The sequence below is a fragment of the Mchenga conophoros genome, linkage group LG22 (genome assembly GCF_057382185.1).
Source record: "Mchenga conophoros isolate Kocher_MC1m ecotype Shallow Benthic linkage group LG22, M_conophoros_male_GT1.1, whole genome shotgun sequence".
Lineage (NCBI taxonomy): Eukaryota > Metazoa > Chordata > Actinopteri > Cichliformes > Cichlidae > Mchenga > Mchenga conophoros.
In genome coordinates, this window is record NC_140546.1 from 8,860,464 (window position 1) to 8,882,040 (window position 21,577).

General features: G+C 43.6%; 1 protein-coding gene across 10 annotated transcripts in view; it reads right to left on the minus strand.

The window, feature by feature from the left end:
* Positions 1 to 21,577, minus strand: part of macf1a (microtubule actin crosslinking factor 1a) — a 231,165-nt gene that overhangs the window by 22,613 nt on the left and 186,975 nt on the right. For 9 of the 10 annotated variants that reach the window (XM_085263533.1, XM_085263535.1, XM_085263527.1 and 6 more), the window contains 11 exons: positions 9,031 to 9,192; positions 7,875 to 8,045; positions 6,585 to 6,751; positions 5,250 to 5,409; positions 4,489 to 4,815; positions 3,349 to 3,433; positions 2,540 to 2,766; positions 1,412 to 1,618; positions 1,095 to 1,322; positions 758 to 976; positions 465 to 668 (listed from right to left, as the gene is read on the minus strand). In XM_085263533.1, the coding sequence (XP_085119659.1) occupies positions 465 to 668; positions 758 to 976; positions 1,095 to 1,322; positions 1,412 to 1,618; positions 2,540 to 2,766; positions 3,349 to 3,433; positions 4,489 to 4,815; positions 5,250 to 5,409; positions 6,585 to 6,751; positions 7,875 to 8,045; positions 9,031 to 9,192 (2,157 nt within the window). The remainder of the gene's footprint in view (positions 1 to 464; positions 669 to 757; positions 977 to 1,094; positions 1,323 to 1,411; positions 1,619 to 2,539; positions 2,767 to 3,348; positions 3,434 to 4,488; positions 4,816 to 5,249; positions 5,410 to 6,584; positions 6,752 to 7,874; positions 8,046 to 9,030; positions 9,193 to 21,577) is intronic. The other variant, XM_085263536.1, reaches the window with a different exon arrangement.

The window sequence follows — 21,577 nt, forward strand, 5'->3', positions numbered from 1 at the left end:
TAAAGAAGATTACTTGATAAGAAGATGAAATATGGCACAAAAAATTATGTTTTGCTATGAACGTATGATGAAACACAGTTACATGAGGCCATTTTGGCTAAACAACAAAAAAAATTCAAAATCTGAAAACGACTAAAATAAAATGTAGCTTTAACTGCACGTGTAAGTAAATGTAAATGTATCTCCATCAAATCGTGTATCATCTAGTGTAGAGCAGGCATTAGACACAAAAACACACTTGCATACATCTCATGCTGTTATCATGTCAGACGTACTCATTTAGTTGTGGGCTGCAGACACTGCATTAAAGCTCTAAACAGACCTGGGCTCAAAAGCACTTCTTTTATCTGTGCTGACGGCCACACTGGTGTAGCTACACAAATTTGGCACAGTTTACTAAAATTATTAGACCCAGGTCTGCAGCTGAGGCAAAAATGTCCAAACATTTAGTTTATCCTCCCTACCTGTGCAGACTGGGACACCGCCTCATCTAGTACTGTAGCACGACCTTTGACCTCCTCTTTGATGGCCTGGTACCGTTTCTCGGCATCTGCGTAGCGCTGCGTCACACTCGCACCCTCCTGCAGGCTGAGCTCGGCCAGCTGAGGTCCGATTTTCAGCAGCTTGTCGATGTGTGGCTTGTGTTCTGCTATGGACTCCCTGAGCAGCTGGAGAGGAAATTAAAAACACGGATAGTGAGCATTTATTTTAATCAGAAAAGCACAACCAGGTTATGATATTCAAGGTCTTCGCTTACTCTCATCTGGTCCTGCTGCAGCCGGAGAGCATCTGTGTCAATAGCTGGTGGTGGAAGCTGGGCGATGAGGGTCTCAGTTTCACCCAGCCACGGCTCTAGTTCCTCGCAGGTTTCCCAGAACCGAGCCACAAGAACCTGGGCCTGCTCCAGAGCTGAGAACCGCTCGCTGTGGCTCTGACTCACTGCATCATAACGAGCGCTCAAAGAGCCCGTCTTGAGCTGAGGAAGAGGATGACGATTCAGATATAAGAGATTATTTCTGTTGCACTTCTTGAAGGTTCTCACTTTCCTTCCCGTTCACTCAATACGCCCAGAACTGTGTCTGTGAGCATCTTACCATGAGTGCATCCTTCTGAGCATCACTGCATGCTTCTAAGATGTCGTCTCTGGTGCTGAGGAGCTGATCTACTGTGTCTTTGTGTCGGATGATGTCAATGTTGAACGCCCTCTGCACTTGCAGTTGGGCCACGGTCACGTCAGGCTCCAGACTCAGCGGCCCCAGAGATGCCAGTTTGCGCTCCGTCTCCCCAACCCAGGCCAGCTCTGCATCCACGGCCTCTTCATACTGAAGGGAGGAGTTAGCGTTCAGCCATTTTAACCAATCAAAGTAAAAAATAGAATGAAAATTTAGACTTATTAAACTACTTGCAGTACCTGCTGCGACCTCTGGATGGCAGCTTGTACCAGTTGAACCCGCTGAGTGATGGTTTCATCAGACTGTCGGTAGCGCTGGTTGGCGTCTGCGACGAGGCGGTCCAGGCCTTCCCGGGCTCGCCAAGGCACTAAATCCAGCAGAGCGCTGCCCACCTCGTTCACTGTATCCAACACCAGACGCTTCTCTGCTGACACTTTCTTCAACTCCTGCAACAGTGAAACTTTTAGTTTTATAGAGCACAATCTGCGAAAAAGCAGAAATATTTCCTATATCAATTCTTTAATATGACCACATGCATCAACGTAAAGCTGAAATAAACTTGTCTAAATGGCATCGAGTGTATCATCTGTTTTTTTCTGCTGCTTGAGTCAAAATGAGAACACCGAAAATGTCACTGAAGAGTGAAAAAACTGGAACAAATTAAATGGCAATAATCCTTTCAATAGCTTTTACAAACTGTTATGGAGCTCCCAGAAATCAATGTTTCTATGGTAACTCAGCTGTGGGTAGGTTGAGATTGGAAAGGCTGAAAATGTCATTATAGACGGGAGTTAAATGAGCTTTTCAGACATTTTGTACAATTTCTTTATTATGAAAATGTTAAAAAATGATCTTTAAAAGCTGTAAAATGTGGTTGACTGAGCAGCGCACTGGTTACTAAAAAGCGCAAAAGCTGATCGTGTAGTAAAAAAAGATGACGATGCTTCATTGTAGCCTGTTTTAAAGGAGATTCTGGAGAAACTGAAAATCAGTGTGCACATAAGAATGCCTGCAACTGATGCATGCAGTGTTACAGCAATACTCCAAACACAAATTTTTGACCCACTCGCTTATTGGCAGAGGAACAAATACACGAGGAACCTGTGATTCTCGTGTGAAAAACTGGAGCACAAACATTAGATCATCGTGTCTAAATATTTAACTTAAGAAATCCAGTTAAGCTGCCTTTAATCCCTTCTGCGGTCTTCATGTTTGCACACGATTATTTTTGTGTTATTTTGGCTAAATGGAAACAGTTTACAACATCCATAAAAACACAATTAACAAAAAAGAAAAATGCTGCCGTTTAAATCTGAAAGTCTGTTTTTAAAAGAATAAGAATCGTAACTACACCCGACTCCTCCCACCTTTTGTCTCTCCTGGTAGGCGGGTGAGGCGTCGGGCTCAACAGTGTTAAGCTCCGTCTCCACACCGTCCAGCCACTGGTTGAGGTCGTCGTGGGCGCTGGCGAATCGCGTGGACAGCTGCAGGGCCTGCTCCAGGGTACGGAGGGCTTTACTGCTGCCGGCCGTCATCTCGGCGTAGCGAGACTTGATGCCGTCGAGCTTCTCCTGGATCAGGAGGACCTCCTCACCTGCAGGACAACGCAGAGGTCAGGTAACTGGGTTCAACCAGGATACGTCAACAAACCATGTGCAGAGTGTATAAAAATATGATCTCCTTCATTCCAGCCGAGCATATTATCTCTGCAGAATCTTTAGTGAGACACACAAACTTGTTCAATCTAAAAAAAAATATCGATATATTCTGTAAACTCTCACAGGATCCTCAGTTTGACAGCTTGGCGCTCCTTTTATGGCCACAACATTTGTCTAACGGCCTAAATATGACAATAAAAACACAAAATGCAGTCATGGGTAGACCAACAATCAACTCACTAAAGGGGAAACAGTCAGCATGGCTAATATCAAGATATACCAAGATAAACAAAAACCAGATGTTACAGTCTGGTTCACTGCTGATCAAAAAATATGTGGTTTGGATGCGAGTCTCTCCCCAAGCCTGGACTTTCTGCATCCGTAAAAAACACTGATTTAAGAGTTTCTTTATCCTTTGGCAGATTTAATGCACAACCCGACACCAGACCAACACTTTTAAGTACAAGCCGAAAAAGGAAGAAACTCCTGAGAAGATTCACAAAGACGTGAGCGATCACCTGTGGTCTGTTTGAGTAGAGCTTGTCCGTTCTTGATGGCCTGGTCCACGGTTTTCTTCCTGCTCAAGATCTCTTCATTCAGAGCCTGAGGGAATAAAAGGAGTGAAAATGAACACTAACTGTTTTATTTTTGCAGCCAAAGACTTACTGGAAAAATGTAAGAAATAAAACAGCATCCAAGTTTTATTATACTCACTGAAACTCTGTTTATAATGTTTATTACACTTGATTTAAATGGGTTTAGCTCTGTTTCAGGCTTCTCGGTCCTTAAAGGAGACCTATTATGGTTAGGATCTGTCATATATGTACTGTTACAGTGATGGACGCTCATATTATAAATGACCTAAGAGGTCAATGTAGTCCTTCAAACTCTAAACCAGGGGTGTCAAACATAAGGCTCAGGGGCCAGAATCGGCTCAAAAACTGGAAAACATGAAGTAGTTAATCAATTTTAAACTTTTAACTTTATTTGCATAGGTTTTGCAGCTTTTCCTCATTGACACAACACCAAAGTAGGTAAATAATGGATAAACATGAAATGAAATTAAAATAATTAAATGTTTAATTAAACGTTTTGACACTGATAGAAGGGCAGCTGCACTGGTCTGACCCACTTAAGCTCTAAACGCTCCATTTCAGACAGTCACAGAGTGAGACTGTCCTTAACATCGTCACATGTGAACACTACTATTCACCCGACCCGCCTGCTTGAAACCTTTTGTTTGTGAGGGGCAGCGAGTAAGATGAAATGTGGCTTAAAGGGAGAGGAGTGGATATGAGGTCTTTTATAGCGGATGAACTGAGGGGCTACACCAGGGCTCAGTACGGGATAAATAAAGATTATTTTAAACTGTCAATTACACAAAGCTACTCTGGCAGAGTCCAATAATAAACATGTGGAGCTGGAAGCATAAACACAATAGGTCCACTTTAAATATTCATATTTTTTTATAGTATAAATTGTTGTGATTTTGGAAAATGTGTAACTGAAAGTGTTTAACGCCCATGACACAAACTGTTATCTTACTGAAGGGATCTTATATTTGTGCAGCTCTCTCAGAGACAGAGTTACTAAGTTCTTGAGTTTTGAGGAGATGAAGCGCTTCTAGTGACACTCAGCGTGTGTTCATCAAGTCGTACCAGAGTGTGTTTGTGCTGCTCGGCCAGCACCTGGGGCCGATAGCTCTGTACAGAGACCTGAGCCAGTCTCTGAGCCACCTCCGCCAGCCAGTTCAGCACCTCTACCTCGTCCTCCCCAAACAGCTGAGCGTTGGCCAGTGCCTGCTCCAGCAGGCCCGCCCGCCTGGAGCACCAAGCAGCAAGCTCTGAGTGACCAGACCTCACCGATCCCACACGTTCGCTTAACCAATCGCGATCAGCCGCGCAGCTGAGCGGGCTCAGCGATTGGCTCAGCGACTCGAGGTGGTCAACCTCGGCTTCCCGGGAAGACACGTCATCTTGGAGCGCCTGGGAAGTGAAGGTGTGCGTGTGTGTGTGTGTGTGTGTGTGTGTGTGTGTGAGAGAGAGAGTGTTTTTGAAGTGAAGGGAGGTGAACAAAGAAAAGAAAAACACAAAGAACATGGATAAAAACTTAAAATATGAGCATGCAGATGATAAAATCATAACCGACAAACATCAATGGATGACTGAATGACTTAAAGAGAAAAAACTTGACACCACTGAAATAAAAACCAAAAAAAGGAAACTCGTAGGAGGTCATGTTTTGATTGTAAATTAGTGCTTTGTGGTTCTAGGATGATTTTCATCAATGAAGATCGCCGACTCTGCTCGTCCGGATGGATGCGTCGTCTTTTCCCTCGACACACGGGGAATGAAAATCTATAAAATCTAAATGCAAGTCAGCGTCTTACCCTAATCGGGTCTCTGAGGGCAAACGGTACCTTGTGTTTGACGATCTGCTGGGTGATCTTTGCCGTCTGGGTTCCCATAGGCTCAGCAGAGCTTAGGCGTCTCTCCGTGGTGCTCAGCCATTCCCCGAGTGGCTCGAGGGCTTCGTGGAACTGAAGAGCCAAAACCTGCAGCTCCTCCAACTGCCTTTGTCTGAGAGACGAGAGGGGAGGAGGTGAGAAAACTCCATGATGAAGAGGAGGAGGAGCGGCAGGAGGAGAGGGGTCTCTTTATTGCTTTCACAGTTTGTTTTTTGTGTCACTGACAGATTGGGTCTTGGATGTTTGTCATAAAGTGGTTATATCTTTGTTTATTAAATGTTTCTCATAAATAATTCAGCTTAAAAGTATTTCATGAAAAGATAAAACAGATTACTGTAGCTTGACTGAGGCAGAGGGAGGATTTGCAAAGTGGTAAGAAAACACGACTTTTGTGCGCAGATAAGTGAGAGTCATTGCCAAGAAAAGCTTATCGCGTGTTTGTACAGAAAGCAACACTGTGTGTGTGTGTGTGTGTTCAGGAAAGACGCTGTAATAAACTCCAGAGACATGTCAGAGATTCTTCTATCATCTGCTACAGCTTGCAGCCGGGCATGAATGTGTAGTAACATTATACATTATGACTCCTCTACTTTTCACGAGCAGACACATCAGAGGTATCAAACCTCTTAGCTGTGCTTTGTGTGTTGTGTATTTATGTGTATCATTTCCCTGGTGAACAAAAGAACCTCTAAAATTACACCACAGGAACCAAAAGTTATGATTCCAACATTTCTTCAGGGACAGAGGCGTTCGATGGAGCCACACAGAGATAACATGATGTTGAGGTAGACTTAAGTCACAACGTTACACGCAGCAAGGAACATCTTAACTCATAAATCATCTCTGCTGCGTTTTTCTTTAAAAAAGGATAAAGATTTAGACTTTAGCACTGACGACGCTGAAGGGGACTAAAAACAGAAAACACCATCAGAGCTTGGACCTGGGTTCTTCTCACAGAACCTGGTACAGTAGCTCTCAGGTATTTTGTAGGTGCAAAGCAAAGCAGACCCACATCTGCATGTTTTTATGTGGACTAATCAGAGCACTGTGTTGAAGATATGTGGACAACTCTTGAAAACGAGTATTAAACTATTGAAAACTGCTGCCAGTGTTTGTGCTTCTTGCATACTTTTCTGTTCAGCAAGTCAGCGCTGGATTTAAGCGTATCGTCACCCAAATCAGGATACGCAGATCTGGCTTTTCAGAAGACCGCATGAGAGCGTCTTTCTGTCACCAGCAAAGACTGTAAATCCCACTTTGGGCCACCTTAGCTGTGAGGGGCTTTACCTGCCGCTGGCCTTGTCCAGCAGGTCAGACCATCTCTCTGCTAGACTCTGCAGCTGGGTCTGGATCTTCTCTCGGTCCTGAGAGTCTGCTGTGGCTGCAATCCTCTCTCCTTCAGCCTGGATCATGTCCACTGTCGGTCTGCGGTCATCTAACAATCTCTGGAGGAGCTGAAGGACAGGAACACACACTTAGCGAAGTTTGGAGTATGAACGAAATAACAGACCGCATTTCAACAGCAGTGGAGTCTGGAAATGGATCATAAAGTTAAGTAACACCTGATTAAAACAAAAACTGAACACAATAATGAAGTTGGCTTTAAAGCTTACGCATTAGAAGTCATCTGTTTATCTGCTCAATAACACTACCTAATTAAATTTGATAGTAATTACATTTCTGTCAACACGCTCTCATTTTCAAATCAGAACGTGAAAGCTAATCCGTCCATGTTTGTCAAAGGGCGGCGTGACTAAAATCAGAAAATATGCCTCAACAAAGCATGCAAGTCTGTGCTAATGTGTCTGAGGCGTGAAAGGAGTGAAGGGAATCAGAGAAAGTCTCCTTTTTTAATAAAATCTATTTGTCTGATAGTGCAGGTTGGCCGATATCTTTTCCATCTAAACTGTTAAACATTAACAAAGGCTGTTGTCACCTTTGATCGGACTGTTTGCACATTAAGAAACGACGTCTCTCATTGTTACTTCCTTCCTGCTTAGATATCAGCCCCACTCTCCCTGCTTTGAACCTCTGCTGACAGCTCGGCTTCAGAACGCACCCCCCCTGCAGGTGACGTGACTCTCCGTCACGGAGGTAAACACATGTGATTGATCGCTGGCTGAGACTACGGCCCCATATGTGCACAAACACAGGAAATGTATGTAGGATAAACAAGGGAAGGAGTCTGACTGTGTCTCTGAAAACAACACAACTCCACCATGTGTGCACATATGTGTGTGTGTGTGTTTTTATGCCAGTCTCGCTGGCAGACGGTCAGCTGGGGCCGTTTGGATGCCAGTCAGACGGACCATTGACCGAGTGTACATGTGTTTGTGTGCATGCGCTCGTCATTCAAATAACTTTTTGAGGTTGTTTGAGGATGAAGGACACTGAGGACATCTGAATAGCATAAATAATGCTGCTTTAAATCTGTGAAATTTAAAATCAGAGCAGACGCGGAATGAAAGCCTCACTTATGACCTAAAGCAACTCACTGATGCTGCTGCGTGTTGTGCTGCTTTACTTTACACTGAAACTGTTCTTCATATTTTCCCTCCTCTCTCATCCCTCTCGTACCTTTTGCTCTTGGATCTGGGCCTTGACCACGCGGTACTCGGCCGATGGAGGCTTCTGATTCGCTACCAGCTCCTCTGTGTCGCTCAGCCAGCTGAGCAACGGCTCCAGAGCATCCTGGAATTTCCCACAATGCAGCAGGGCCTCCTGCAGCTGGGCGATCCGCTCTGCCACCTGAGGACAGCAGAGATGATTGTGAATAGGGAAACAAAAGTGATTCGTAGGTTTAATAGAGTCAAGAGGTTATATCTTGGGATAAAGAAAGAGCCAATAAGCTCCAAAGGAAGTCAATCCCTAAAGACTTTCATGTACTTATGCAGAATTAAAGAGAAGAAATAGTCATGTTAACAGCTTGGCACTTAACTAACAGATTTAAAGAATAGTGAGGCTTATGACGAGTTTACTTAATACAGACTCGTCCACTTGTCAGGTGGATTCTGAGTAAACTGCTAGCTGGTACCCTTCAACTCCGATATCTGGAGCCATGAACTGGACTGCACGTTTGTTTCTTGGTGCCTTTTGGAGCATTTTGAATCAAATTCACTCTAAAAACAGTTTTCACTGCTGTGTGGTTATTTATAGAAACACACAGTGCATGAAGTGAGAAATTCTTTTAACATCTTTGTCACCAGTTTGCACAGAATGTGGAGGCAGCTTTCTAACAAAGCTTCATTCACTTCACCCTCTCGGCAAACTATGATAACACCTGGCTCCAAAAACCCCCAAACAGCCCTGCTGAAAATGCTAAACTTAAGAAATCAAAAGAAAATCTGTGACTGTCTACATCCACCTTTTACATATACGGGTAAATATATATAGAGAAGTATAACAACAAGCTGCCACTGCAGCTACAGTAAAAGGCTGAACTCAAAATGTGATTTAAAAAAAAGGACAACGTTATAACTCTTAATTTTCTTAGTCTTTGATGTGATGCAGAAGACAGTGAAAATTAAACATCTTTGCTGAGATAATGAAAAACACACAGGAGTCGAGACCAGTACAGATGCACCAGTGAGCTTTAAGTATTTGGTTTTACCTTTAAACCATCTCCAAGGCTGAGTGCTTACAGTGCTTACGCTGCTGATTTTGGCCTATTATCTGTTTTCCCTGCCTGATCCTGATGGTTTTGACCATCACTGGATCTTTTCTAGAGCCGTACCCGCTTGTTGAGTGAGTTCCATTGGAGGTTGGTGGTCTCCAGGTCGTGCTCCAGCGCCTGGGTGTCGGTGTGTTTGGCGGCGCTCTGGATGAGACCCTGACCCACTGCGTTGACGTGCTGCAGCTTTGGCTGAATGCTGTCTACCTGCTCTCTCTCCACAGCCTGAGAGGAGAAGGAAGAGAAAGAAAGGGGTTTGTCACTGACTGTTTGACTGACTTACTCCATCCATGAATTATTAAAAAAGAAAAGAAAAAATGCAGAAGGAAAGAAAGAGTTTCAACTGTTTATTTAAACACACAGTTCAGCAGCAGTCTGCAGCCAAAAATACACCACATACTCAATCTGCACGACAACAATTGGAAGTGAACCGTCCCACTTTATGTGCCTACATATAGAAGTGGATATACTGGATAGAGAGGAGTGGGAGACAGGAAGGGAACTGGAAAAACGAGGGTGGAGGGAGGAGGAGAAAAAAAGGAGGGGTGAGGGGGGGATTACGAGGATTAGAGGTTTAGACGAGTAACAGGATGGCTGGAAAAGGCTGAGTTGACAACACACACACACACAAACCGTACCGTATGGGTGCACACAGCCCTCACTCGCTCACACCCCCAAATCCACACACAAACAGGCAGGCAGACCTACACCAACACACGTTTATAAAACATACACACACAACTTTGCCTGTCTGGCCACATTAATCACGCATGCACGTCACAGTGGAGGGCTGGAGCCATCTTGTGATGACAATAGAAGCAGCCATCCGACGCTAAAGACAACCAGACTTGACTTCCCAGGCCGAAAAAGACTGAGCGATAGCCAATAAGTCAGTCTCCCTCTCTCAGAGTAAAACTGTGTCACGGCTGTAAGCAAACACATTCTGCAGCGGTGACGGGTCCCGTTTGGCTCACCGATGGAAAACTGCAAAGCTCTCCAGCAGCTAAGGTGTCAGTAGTAAACTGAGCGGTATTAATCTGCAAGTTATTTATCTCGAACTTGGGAAAAATAAAATATATTAGATTTTTGAAACCGTATATTGACAATCTAATATTATTACTCGTCCCGTGGTAACTGTGATGGGCGTTTTTCATATCCTACATTTCTTTCAAAGGCCCCACAAAAACATCACATGACAAACCTGTGTGACTTGACTATAATTTCCACATTTCAGAATCTGGAGTTCTTCCCAGACCTATAAATTCTTGTTCCTGTTTGGTTTATTAATGCTGTTTTTCTAGAGGGGTAAACTGTTTTCGCTGCAGCCTTACTGTGAAGAAAAATAGCCCCAAACCACGACCTAATGCAATAAAATGTCAGGACAAAAAGAACGACATTCTGCTAAATTCCAGTAAACCATCCTGTTATATCCAACAATTTGCCAAATCCGCAAGACAAGGTCGAAAATTTCACAGTATTCCACCAACTTTCTGACCAGTGGGAACGCTGCAAACCACCACAAAGGAAATCTTCTTGGCTGCCTCTGGGATGAAATCCCATCAAATGGGAATCCATGACAGTAATGCCGGGCTGAGGGGCGGGGAGGAGGGGGCTGTCGTGAAAACATTTGAGAAGTCCTGACATTTAGAATCGGTCCAAAAAGGGAGAATTAGGTCTGGTGGTGGTGGTTTGTGATGCTACTGCAGCCAAACCCCAATGGCCACACAAAGAGACACACACACACAATAACCAGATGTGCACATCCAGGCCACACATACACAAGACTGTGGTAAATCCAATGCCTGAGGGAAAATAGCTGGTGTTAAACACTGAGGAGAGGGGGGCTCACTTAAAGCGAGTGAGAGGAGAAAATGGGAAAATAAAGGTTTGGGTTTCAGGGAAATGCCACCACAGATTGGGAGCATTCACAGCTGAAAGTGTTACCAAAGTAATAATGTAATACTGTGTTAGATAAATGGGTCATTATTTTCACTATGAAATGTTAGATATGTTGTGTTTTTGTAAAATTGTAAGATGGAAAACAATCCTGCATTCATCGATTTAAAGTCAGGTGACAGTGAACAGGTGAAAGGTCAGAAAACTGAACTTTCCACAGATTTCTATTCAAAGTTTTTCTATTAGATTCACTAAGAATAATCAAAGGTTATCTTCAGATATCCGCATTCTGCTAAGTAATGTTTTTTTAACGTGATAAAATGTGGAACTAAAGAGTGAATTTTCTTCAGGCTTTTAAATTTATGATGAAAAATAAATCTCGAGAAGAAGAATTACCATTCAGGACATGATTTGTTGAAGTCTAAAGCTTTGAAATCCTTACACTCAGATTTATGATGTGCTGGAGACATTTACAGACTCGCTGTTGTAGCTGGACTGGAAGTTGTTGAGCTGCAGTTGGTCATAATCAAAGGCTTTACAGGTTTCTGCTCATCTGGTTTATATATGGCATCAAACTACAAGTCGTCCATGCCAGCACGCACGTGTGCGTTTGTGCGTGTACTTCCATATCTGTGTGTTTATAGGATTCTTTTTTGTGCAGAAGTGCTAATCAGTGTGTGTAATTATGTGTGTGTGTACACGAAATGACTAAGTGTTCTACAGGTATTAGTCGCTGTGCATGATTAAATATGAATGAGCCGTTTTTGTGTGTGTGTATTCCCGTCCAGTTTGGACACAGCTGTGTTGCGGCGATGGGCGTCATAGCTGCTTGGAACAGGAAGTCTGTCGGCCAGAACAACAATGACTTTAACCATGACCTGCTCCACCCTTCGCCTTATCCTGACGTGTGTGTGTTTGAGATAGAGGAGAGCAGAAAAGGAAAAAACAGGGAAAGTCCGCCCATTCATCACCTACACACACGCACGCATGCACAGAGATGTATATAAAAACGTTATAGGTTGTGTGCGCTTGCATTTCTGTCTGCTCTCCCTCCTTTTTCTTTCTTTTCTTTCTGCCTCTACTTCAGCCGCCCTGCTCGCTCTCTTTCTTGCCAGCTCTGAGTAGCTGAATCTACTAAACCAGAGCTCTGGAAAATGTCCCACATACTTGTCATTCTTCTCTACCTCAGCCAGCAATGCAGCAAAAAAATAAGAATTAAAAATGCACCCAAACTCTCCGACTGATCTTACTTAGCTTTACTGCCATACTCAACCTTTCTCCTCACGTCATGTCATCATTCATCTTTCTACCTCCTCTCATCTTCCTCTCGTTCTCCCCGCCATAGCCGCCTCCTCCTCCCGTCTCCCATACTTCCCCTTCTTCCTACTCAAACTCTCCATCTGGACTGCAAACCCACACTGGCTTTCTCACTTCAGCCGCAGTTCAGCGTGGACAGGCGATACAAAACACTGGGATGAAGGCGGATCTGAGTAAAGCTGGAGAAGGTTGTGAGGTGTTGATACAGGAGGCTAAATAAAGCTCCGTTTGCAGTATCTCAACAGTTTAAAGAGCTGGTGAAATGCTTAGAAATTTAGCAGCCAATTCCCAGATTTAAGTATTTGGCCTGTGCCTCAAAGGTTAACAGTTTGATAAGCGCATCTTTCAAAGAGGATAAATAAATAAAAGAAACTTGCCAAACATTAAATATTCACAAGTAAATAAGCAACAGAATCAAAGCTAAAAATACAAGATTTATAATTTATATATTAGAAATGTGACACCCAAAGACTCGCACTGTATCTGCTTCAACACAACCGAGTGGGAGCGGTGTGGTCACGTTCTGATTCAAACGAAAGCAGCTGACATCACTTTTTTCCTCCAAGGGAGCCACACCCAGTTAAAGAAAGCTCTCATGTAAAACAACTGTTCAAATTATTTGTCTGTATGTGCACCCCCACTGCTCGCAGCTGGAGTCTGATTGAAAAAACATGCTTTCAGGCCCTCAAGGAAACATCCATCATGAGATCACAGGCAGATACTGTCACTTAGTGATTAGTAGATTAATGAAATCATGATTTTAATGACTCCCAATGACTATGAAAATGAGAAAATAGAAAAAAATGCTTATGTGCTCAATCTGTCTTGTGTCATTAATCCCTTTCAGCCCTTTCCCCCCTAAAAGCCCCCTAAAAACTCACTCACCGTGGAGATGAGGGAAAAAGAGAGCCTTTGTTCAACAATAGTAACCTAGAGGTTAGCAAAAGCTTTAACATGGTTTCCAAAGGAGAATCCATGTTGGAAAAGGATTATTAATGATCGCCTGCTTGCCAGCACCTGTTGATTTTTCTGCACAAAAACATTCCCTACTCTGGGCATGCCTCCTGACCAAAACACCACAAAACAAAAACCCACAACTTTAACACATCCACTGGTTTAACTGGGCTGAAATTTATGTTGTTGCTGAAGTGAGCAGTCAAGCTATGATCTCAGTTCTGACCAAGAATAATGGCGAGCACAGTGAACATGTGACTGTGGCGCTGATGTTTAACAACACGGATGCAGAAAGAACTCGCGATCCCAGCAGGAATATTCTCACTGGATCTCGAACTGGAATTTCGCATCATGGTAGCTGCACGGCGCATCGATCGCACTCAGATTTGGAGCTGTGCGATGGCATATCTCCAGAACATAAATTTCAGATCGCGGACATGCTGGCTGTTAACACACAGCAGCTTTCCTTTAACTGTTACCATTACAGTTACAAACATGCACGAAAGAAAAGAAAAATAAGAAAAAGGAAATTAATAACACACAGCACTTGCATCTAAAAAGATCTGGGCTCTGCAGGATGTTGCTCAGCTTTTCCGACTTGTTATCGAGGCTTTAAAGTTGCTCTCTGAACTGCGTCCTCTCCTTTCATCTGCCTTTCCCTTCATAACTGATTTCTGTTACTATGAAACTTTGTGAGTGCTGGTGGTCAAATCACAAACATCTTCTTTAAGAGTGTCTGTGAAGCTACAACTGCTTGAAACTTGAGAGAAGGTGAGATGAACCTGCTGTGCGATGAAGAAGCGTACACGAGCAATAAAGAGAAAACCGACAGGAGAAAATGAGCACACACTGAACTGGTCCTGACAGCACTGCCCAGACTTGCTTTTCTTTCACCCCCATCCTTCCTCCTCCTCCTCCTCCTCTCTCGCCTTTTCCCCTTCTCTTCCTGCCTCAGCTCTCGTCTCTCCTTCTCTTCCTGTCTTCCAGCCCTTATCCTTCCTCACTTGCTCCTTTCTCTCCTTTCTAATGGAACAAGAAAAGAGGAGAAAGGAGGAAGGGGAAGAAATCTGTTTCCCCACTAAACCACAAAGTGAAAATGGTATTGTCGGTGAGGTTTTCCTTTAATCCACGGTCTAAATAAATCTGACACAGGGATGAAGGGAGCTAATAGGTTCATAAATCCCATTTGAAACCAGCCAACCTGTATTTGAACACCAACAAACAGATACAAATCTCATGCAAATGTGGACTGCATTCAAAACACACTGTCCCAAAACCTCGCCCCACTCCTTTTCTTCCCCTGTTCTGTCCAACCAGCAGTTTTTTTCAGGGGGGAGGGGATTTTTAAACATTTACTTCATTCACAGGATTAATCATCTTCTGCATATTTGTGGGATTTATTTGTGCTAAATCACTCCCTGAGAGACAAAGAAATGGAGGAATTCTGAATTATTTCCATCTTTTTTTCCCCTCTCTGGTGTTTCTCTTGAAAAATCTCCCTGGATTTTAGTGCTCTGTGTTTTTAAGAGTTTGTCTTCTCGTTGATATCACAGAAAGAAAGAAAGAAAGAGAGAGAGGTGGGAGTGACACAGCATGAGGCAAAGGGGGAGGAAAAATATGTAAAAATCACTAAAAACACTGCAAACATTTGATGTACTATTGATGTATTTTAAACACAACTACCTTCAGTTCTAGTGGGAGATCAATGTCTCCCTGCTTTTGCTTTAATGCTCCACATCCCCCCTCCCTCTCTTCTCCGTCTTTTGCAGGTTTATCCCAGAGGCGGATGTTCACAACCGGAATTATCACATCAATTGAAACACAAATGTATGAGCTGCAGACCTTAAGCCACCTGGCTCGATCTACCCCTGCCCGTCTGTCTCTCTGCTTTTTCATCTGCCTCTTCAGCCCGTTTGTTTCCACCGTTTCATCTTGTACTTGTTCTGATTTCAGCAACAGCTGAAAGCTACAGCAAATCTTTTTAAGACCCATTTATTAACGCCACACCGAACCTTTCAGAAGTCATTTCAAAAGAAATATTAAGGCGTTAAGCTGACAAAAGATGTCTTTCCTTCTAGCGGAACATAATTTATATGCAATGTGTAAAAACGTGCAGGATATAAAAAATATAATAATTCTAAAATGTTACAAATGTTTCAGATTTTGTTTTGACTGATCTGTACGGACTGAGAGAAGTTTGTCGCAACAAAGGGAAAAACCTCTTATGACTACAAACCAGCAAACTTTAGAACTGAAGAACGAAACCCAGCAAGCGCTACAACCTGCAGTTCCTCCAATGGCCACTGGAGGCCGACTCAAAAGTGGCGTTAACGCTTATGCACTGGTTAAAGACTTCATTTTTGGCCTCTAAAGCCAGTTTCCATTTCACAGCAACTATATGGTGGATGTCTGGATTTTTATTTTATTTTATGTTTTTAAAAGCTTTCTAGTCTAAATTTTATTAAGGCTTGAATTGAGGGCTGCACTGTATTTGTGATATTAGTGTTTTTTGGAGCATTTTTAATGCATTTACCTCCCAAATAATGTGTCCTGTTGTGTGTTTACTAGTGCTAACAAAAAACTCAAGCACAGACACAAAACGAGTTATAGTTTATGGGTGCAGCTTGCTCATAAAGCTTGGTCATAAACAAGTTGCTGTTAGCCTGGGTCAACACGTTCTTGCCACGTCTAAATACATTTTTATCCCAGGCCAGAATAAATATTTAGGCCCTCCTCAGATTTTTGCACTACATCTTGAAACAGTCTTCAGCGTGCAACAACAACAACAACAAGCGATGGCACTGTTGGGAGGGATGATCTGGATCTTGTTCCGTTTCAACATCAAAAGCACCACAACTAAATAAAAGGAAAACGATTCAGAGCATCAGATTTTATAGGAGCCAACAGAGACGAGTAGCTACACTCCTGAGGGAAGAGATCAATCCTAATCTCAGTGTCATTCACAGCATTATACAAGGTTGGATGCGGTCATCCGTGACGCTGTAAAACATCACAGAGCTGAGTCATTTTCACATATTTATTGACTCTTAAAAGTCTCCTGTTGTTCTCAGTAATCACCCCCCCCCCCACCCAACCCTTTTGTTCACAAATTCCATTCTGCTCATGAAGCTTAACTTGAGGCTTCAACATGAGAGTCTATCAACCAATGAGCGATGTCATTCATCCATCTTTTACATCCACTCCGTAGCGACTACCTCTGATGTGAGCCTTTAATCATTTAAGACCCTTTTAAGAACTTCAAACCTGTGTCTGCAGAGAGCACCCAAAGACAACAAAATGTTAACCATGAAACAAACTCTTTCAGAACTGTCACTCAGTGCATAAGCTGCCATCGTTCAGCCTGTCTGTACTGTATGTTCCCTCGCTCCAGTTCATCAAACAGCATGCAAAGCTCGTCCATCTGTCTGTCTGTCTGTTTGCGGGACACGCATACACACACTGTGCTTTAAAATGAGCTCCATGCTAATCCAAAGACCTTCTGCTTGCATCTGCCTGCCAGCGTGGCTCTCTTATCTTTGTACTAAGGCCTCGTGTACCACTAAAAGGTGCTTCCCTGTGAAAACAAAAGCTTCCTCCACCCTACCTCCCCTGTCGCCTGTGTTTTTGTGCCTGCTCCTTTGTCTTAATAAACTCTGTCAGTTCATCTGATGGTATCTGTCCTCCCCATGGTTGTCACATCATCCCTTTTCAATTAATTTCTATCAGCAACTTAACATGAAAATTGCCTGGTGTTTGTTTAAGTGTACGCACTGGTTTTAAACGAGAGCAGAATATTGAAGTGGGAGGGAAGAAATAAAGAAAGAAGAACAAAGAGCACGAAAAAAAAAAGACGTGAAAAAGACGAGTTTAACGAAGAGGAAAAAAGTAAAAAGCAGAAGCAGAGGTGGACACACCGAGAGGCAAACAAGACAAAGACTTTAGAGGTCAAAAACAAGCAACAAAGTCCAGCCCACAGTTTGAGTGTTAGTCCTGACACATCCTTATCTGATATCTAAGTTTATACTCCCCGGACAACTTCACACACTGTTTGTGCAACCATGCTGGCAGAGGCAGGTCCACTCACAGAAAGCCACAGTATTTACCTCTCACCTCTTTATCTCAGCGACAAAAGCATCCAAGCATGCATCCAAGCATGCAACAGTCAGTTGAGAAGAGGAAGTGTGAGTCTGAATACAAAACACACAAGCATGCATTGAAAAGAACCTCTTTGGTCACCTTTCAGGAACGTGAACAGAACCCTAGAGTCAAATTTCCCGATTGCTGTCCATTAGTCATTACTGTGAAACAATAAACAGCACAGTGTTTCCGTGGCAGCGGGGTGTTACTAATATGCATACTGAGGTTCAGGATCAGTGCAGTGATCTTTAAATTATTTTCTCAGAAAAAAACCCTGCTAAAGTAAATTCTAGTCATCTCCTTCATGAATGAAAGTTTTAATTGGAGCTCTTTGTATATCTAAGTTGTAAAAAGAATTATTACAGACCTGAAAAGGTCTCATACAGATTTAACAGCCTTCAAATTCTACACTACATAAATATTTAAAAGGTAAGTATAGTCAGGATGTTGGCTTGACGAGTGGCAATCCTAGTTTTACCATTTTTAGTCTTAAAAACATCATCCAGAGCCTTTTCTTTCCTCCTCTGCAACAGGCCTGGTGTCATTTCAGGTCACCTGGAGCTCAGCGCTCTGTCCTGCTGCAATTCTCCTGTTTTACATCTGAGGAGGGAGCGAACATGACATCTGATTGCATTAAACTGAGGCCAGAGCAGCTGTAACTGCAGGGAGAACAAACAAACGAGGACTGATAACACAGAAATCAGTTACACACCCAACCACACACTCACCAATACACGGCGTAATGTACTCTTAAACCCACACAGGGTACAATAATTCAGCGTGGCAGCAGGTGCATCAGCGACCACTCAAACCGCACATTGCTCATACATAATGTACGCGATGAGAAGTAATTACCTTTTTTGCCTTACCTTAAACCGCTAGGGTCATCGTGTTAGAAGAATTTCCCAAAACAAGACGACATTTTTGTTTTATAAGCAATACACTCACACACAGACATTACAAACGGCTCGCCTCTCTTCATGTATGCAAACATCTCAAAGGAGATATGATAGATTTGCTAATATCTTTAATCTCTGAAACCAGCTTTACCCTGTTCGAGCAGCTACGGTTCATTATCAGAACTGCAGCACATTTTAAAAACACGTGAGGAGCAAAAATAAATAAATAAATTCTGAGTCAAGAAGCAACTCTAAGCCAGACGCTGACACCTAGAAAGCAGGACAAGCTGTCAAACGTGCCATCACGATGACATAAACCCATATAAATACACACCTCCGAGATAGAAGACCCGACGCAGACAAAACAAGTCGAATACTGAATGCAGATAAAGATGAGCGCGCTACAGTCACCGACAGGCCTCTGCTGCGAGTTTCAAGTCAGGCTAATTTTGCTGCATTTATAAAAAATTCATATCGGTAACTTGCCTGTGCTTCAACTCTGATCACAAACTCAGAAATCAAATCAATCCAAACAGAAAAGTCACCCAAAGGTCTCACTTGGTATACAAACACAGCCTCATAAAACACCTCAAGCACCTTTCTCACAAATAATTCAAACAACGGGGAAAACTTTGGCCTGTGTTACTCGGGAACACACACATACACAGACACACACAGCTGGGATACGAGCAGCTGCCCTGACTCTGTATGGAAAACAGGCGTTCGGTACTCTATATACAGACAGCATAAACACAACAGCAGCACGGCCTCGGGGGGAGATGTTTTCAACTCTGCATTTGCGATCAGCTCTGCAAGTAACCTGCAGGCCTTGACCATCTCGCAAATAAAAAGGTGATCAATCAAATGCATGCGAGTGCGGATCCCAACCCAAACACACACATATTATAGGTATAAACAGAGTAGCCCTGAGGCTAGTTTCCCATGAACAGCACAACCCCCGCCCCGCTTAGCATCATATTGCAATAATTTAAAGCCCTACTACTGAAACACAACTAGCTAATTATGGCGTCTACATAACTTCTCCACCACTCCCTCCCTCCACATACATTTTCCATGCCATGTCTACATCAGTTATTCTCAACACTCGGCTACCTGACCCAATTCTTTTTCCACGCTGTGCCTCTGTGTGCTCACATGTACACATCTAATGGATCATTGCTAAAAACACATTTTTGATCTTCTGCTGGCAAACTTTTTTTATTAGGGTACATTTTGATACCAGTAAACCAGGAGTTTAATTTAATGCTTTCTCTTTGTCGGCATGGCATTTATAGACACTGGTCTGTTCCAAATCAATCGGTTTTAGTGCATTTACGCAATCCCAGATATCTAAATGGCACAATTAAACGACACAGCAGCACAATGTGTTATTGTAAATGGGTCATCTCCGAGCACAATACGAGTTTATGTACTCTAGATTTACCCTGGGTCAACTCAGAGTATGAGTCCAAAACACTCAAAAAGAAAAAAAAAAAAATCAAACACCTTGATGGTCAAACTTTCAAAATAAAAGCATACCTCTGATTGTGTATCAGGGTTGAAACACGGTAATGCAGTCGAGTCATTCTCTGATTCAGAACCACGTTCTATTTCTACACGGGGGTCTGCGGGTGAAGCTGTGGGGCGCTCGTCTTCCTGGGGCGCACAGGCTTGAGCTCGGCTCGTCTCCGTCTGTGCAAATAGACTCTGTAGCAGACCTGGCTCAAGTTGGTCCCAGGCCAGGTCTCTGCTCGTGAGGGGAGGAACGTCAAGAGCGGAGCCATCTGACTCCCAGTCACTGTCACCTGTCATAGAGCCCAGGACAAACTCCACCCCGTCCATCCCGGACTGGGTACCCTCAGAGTACGAGTCCAAGTCTTGCTCCTGAGTATCCTCACAGGCTGAGCCAACATCTGAAGGGCCGGGCTGGGGGCGTTCAGGTGCTGCCATGTAAACAAAGCTGTCAGGCGAAAGAAAGGATCCCTCTTCCTCCTCGGGGTCTTGGCAGCAGGGTGGTTTGGGGATAGGACTGGGAGGAATTGAGTCTTCAATTGGAGAAGGGGGATAGTCACTGGGGTACTGGGAAGGCGCAGACACAGCCAGGTAAACAAAACTATCTGATATTACAAAAGCTTCAGAGTCTTTAGAATCCAAACATGCGCCACAAGAGTCTGTGTTAGAAGGTGATTGAGGTGAAGAGGCAGGTGGTGCTGAGTGTGTATGCTCAGAGTCTGATCTGGGGGTGCTAGCAGTCATTTTGGGTGTGGCTTCTGGATCTGGGGCTAGTTCAGATGTGTCCAGTACTGAAGCTACATCTGTGGGGACATTTAAGTTTTCAGTGTCTGATCCAAAAGATGTCCCCTCTGGGTCAAATATTATTGCCACAGAAGGCTTAAAGTCTGAGGGGACAGGAGCGTCATGACAGGAAGTTTGAACGTCAACATCCTGTATACATTCATCGTCGATTTCTTTTTCAGCCATGTGCGGAGGCTCAAGGGAGTGATCCATGAGAACTCCCTCGCTACTGTCCAAACTCGGCTCAGATTGGTCATACACATCCCACTCTGTTTCTAACTCCTCTTCCTCTTTCAATTTCCCTTCATCGTGCTCAATCTCTTCCTCCACATGTTCCACCTCCTCAGCATAAGGGTTGAGAGGGCTTTGAGATGGAGAGGAGGCTCTCTCTTTGTAATCCTCTCCGTCATGCTCTGATGACGCCCCGCTGTCCAGGTCTGTCTCAGTCTGTGCAGCTTTGTCTTGTTCACAGTCTGTCTGAGTGAGGTTACTGGTACCAGTTCTGTCTGGCTGGGATAAACGGCCCCCGCTGGAGTCTGTATCCAGCTGCTGACCAAGTGCAGAGTCTGTTGGGTAACTCATCTCCTCTTCCTCTACCTTACTCTCCTCATTATAGTCAATGTCACAATCTTCATCTATGAAACCATGTTCTTTTTTGTGGTCTTGTGCTTTAATCAAGTCAAAGTTTATAATTTCTTCATTGTGCTCAGAGTGAATTATGTTCGAGTCTCGTGTGGTTTTATCTAAACCAGGATCAAGACCATCAGGCTCTGTAAAATTAAATGCATCTATAGGAAGAGTTCCTTCAAAATCTACACAGCCAGTCTTTGCTTCCACCTCTCTATCCTCTTCCTCCAAATAAGGAAGCGTGTATGGGTCGAGAGGCTCAGGGTCCACACTCATCTCCACTCCCTCCTCTCCTTCATCCTCTTGACATTGCCTCTCCAGCTCTAAAAAGAGGTCATCTGACTCTGCTCCCGAGCTGGGACAAGGTGAAGCACTGGGGACCTCAGGACCCCCAAATCCAGTAGGGGGAGTCAGCACAGGCCAATGTCCAGAAGAGCCCGTTAAATCCCATCCCTCTGATTCCAGTGTTTCCCTGTGCCATGCCT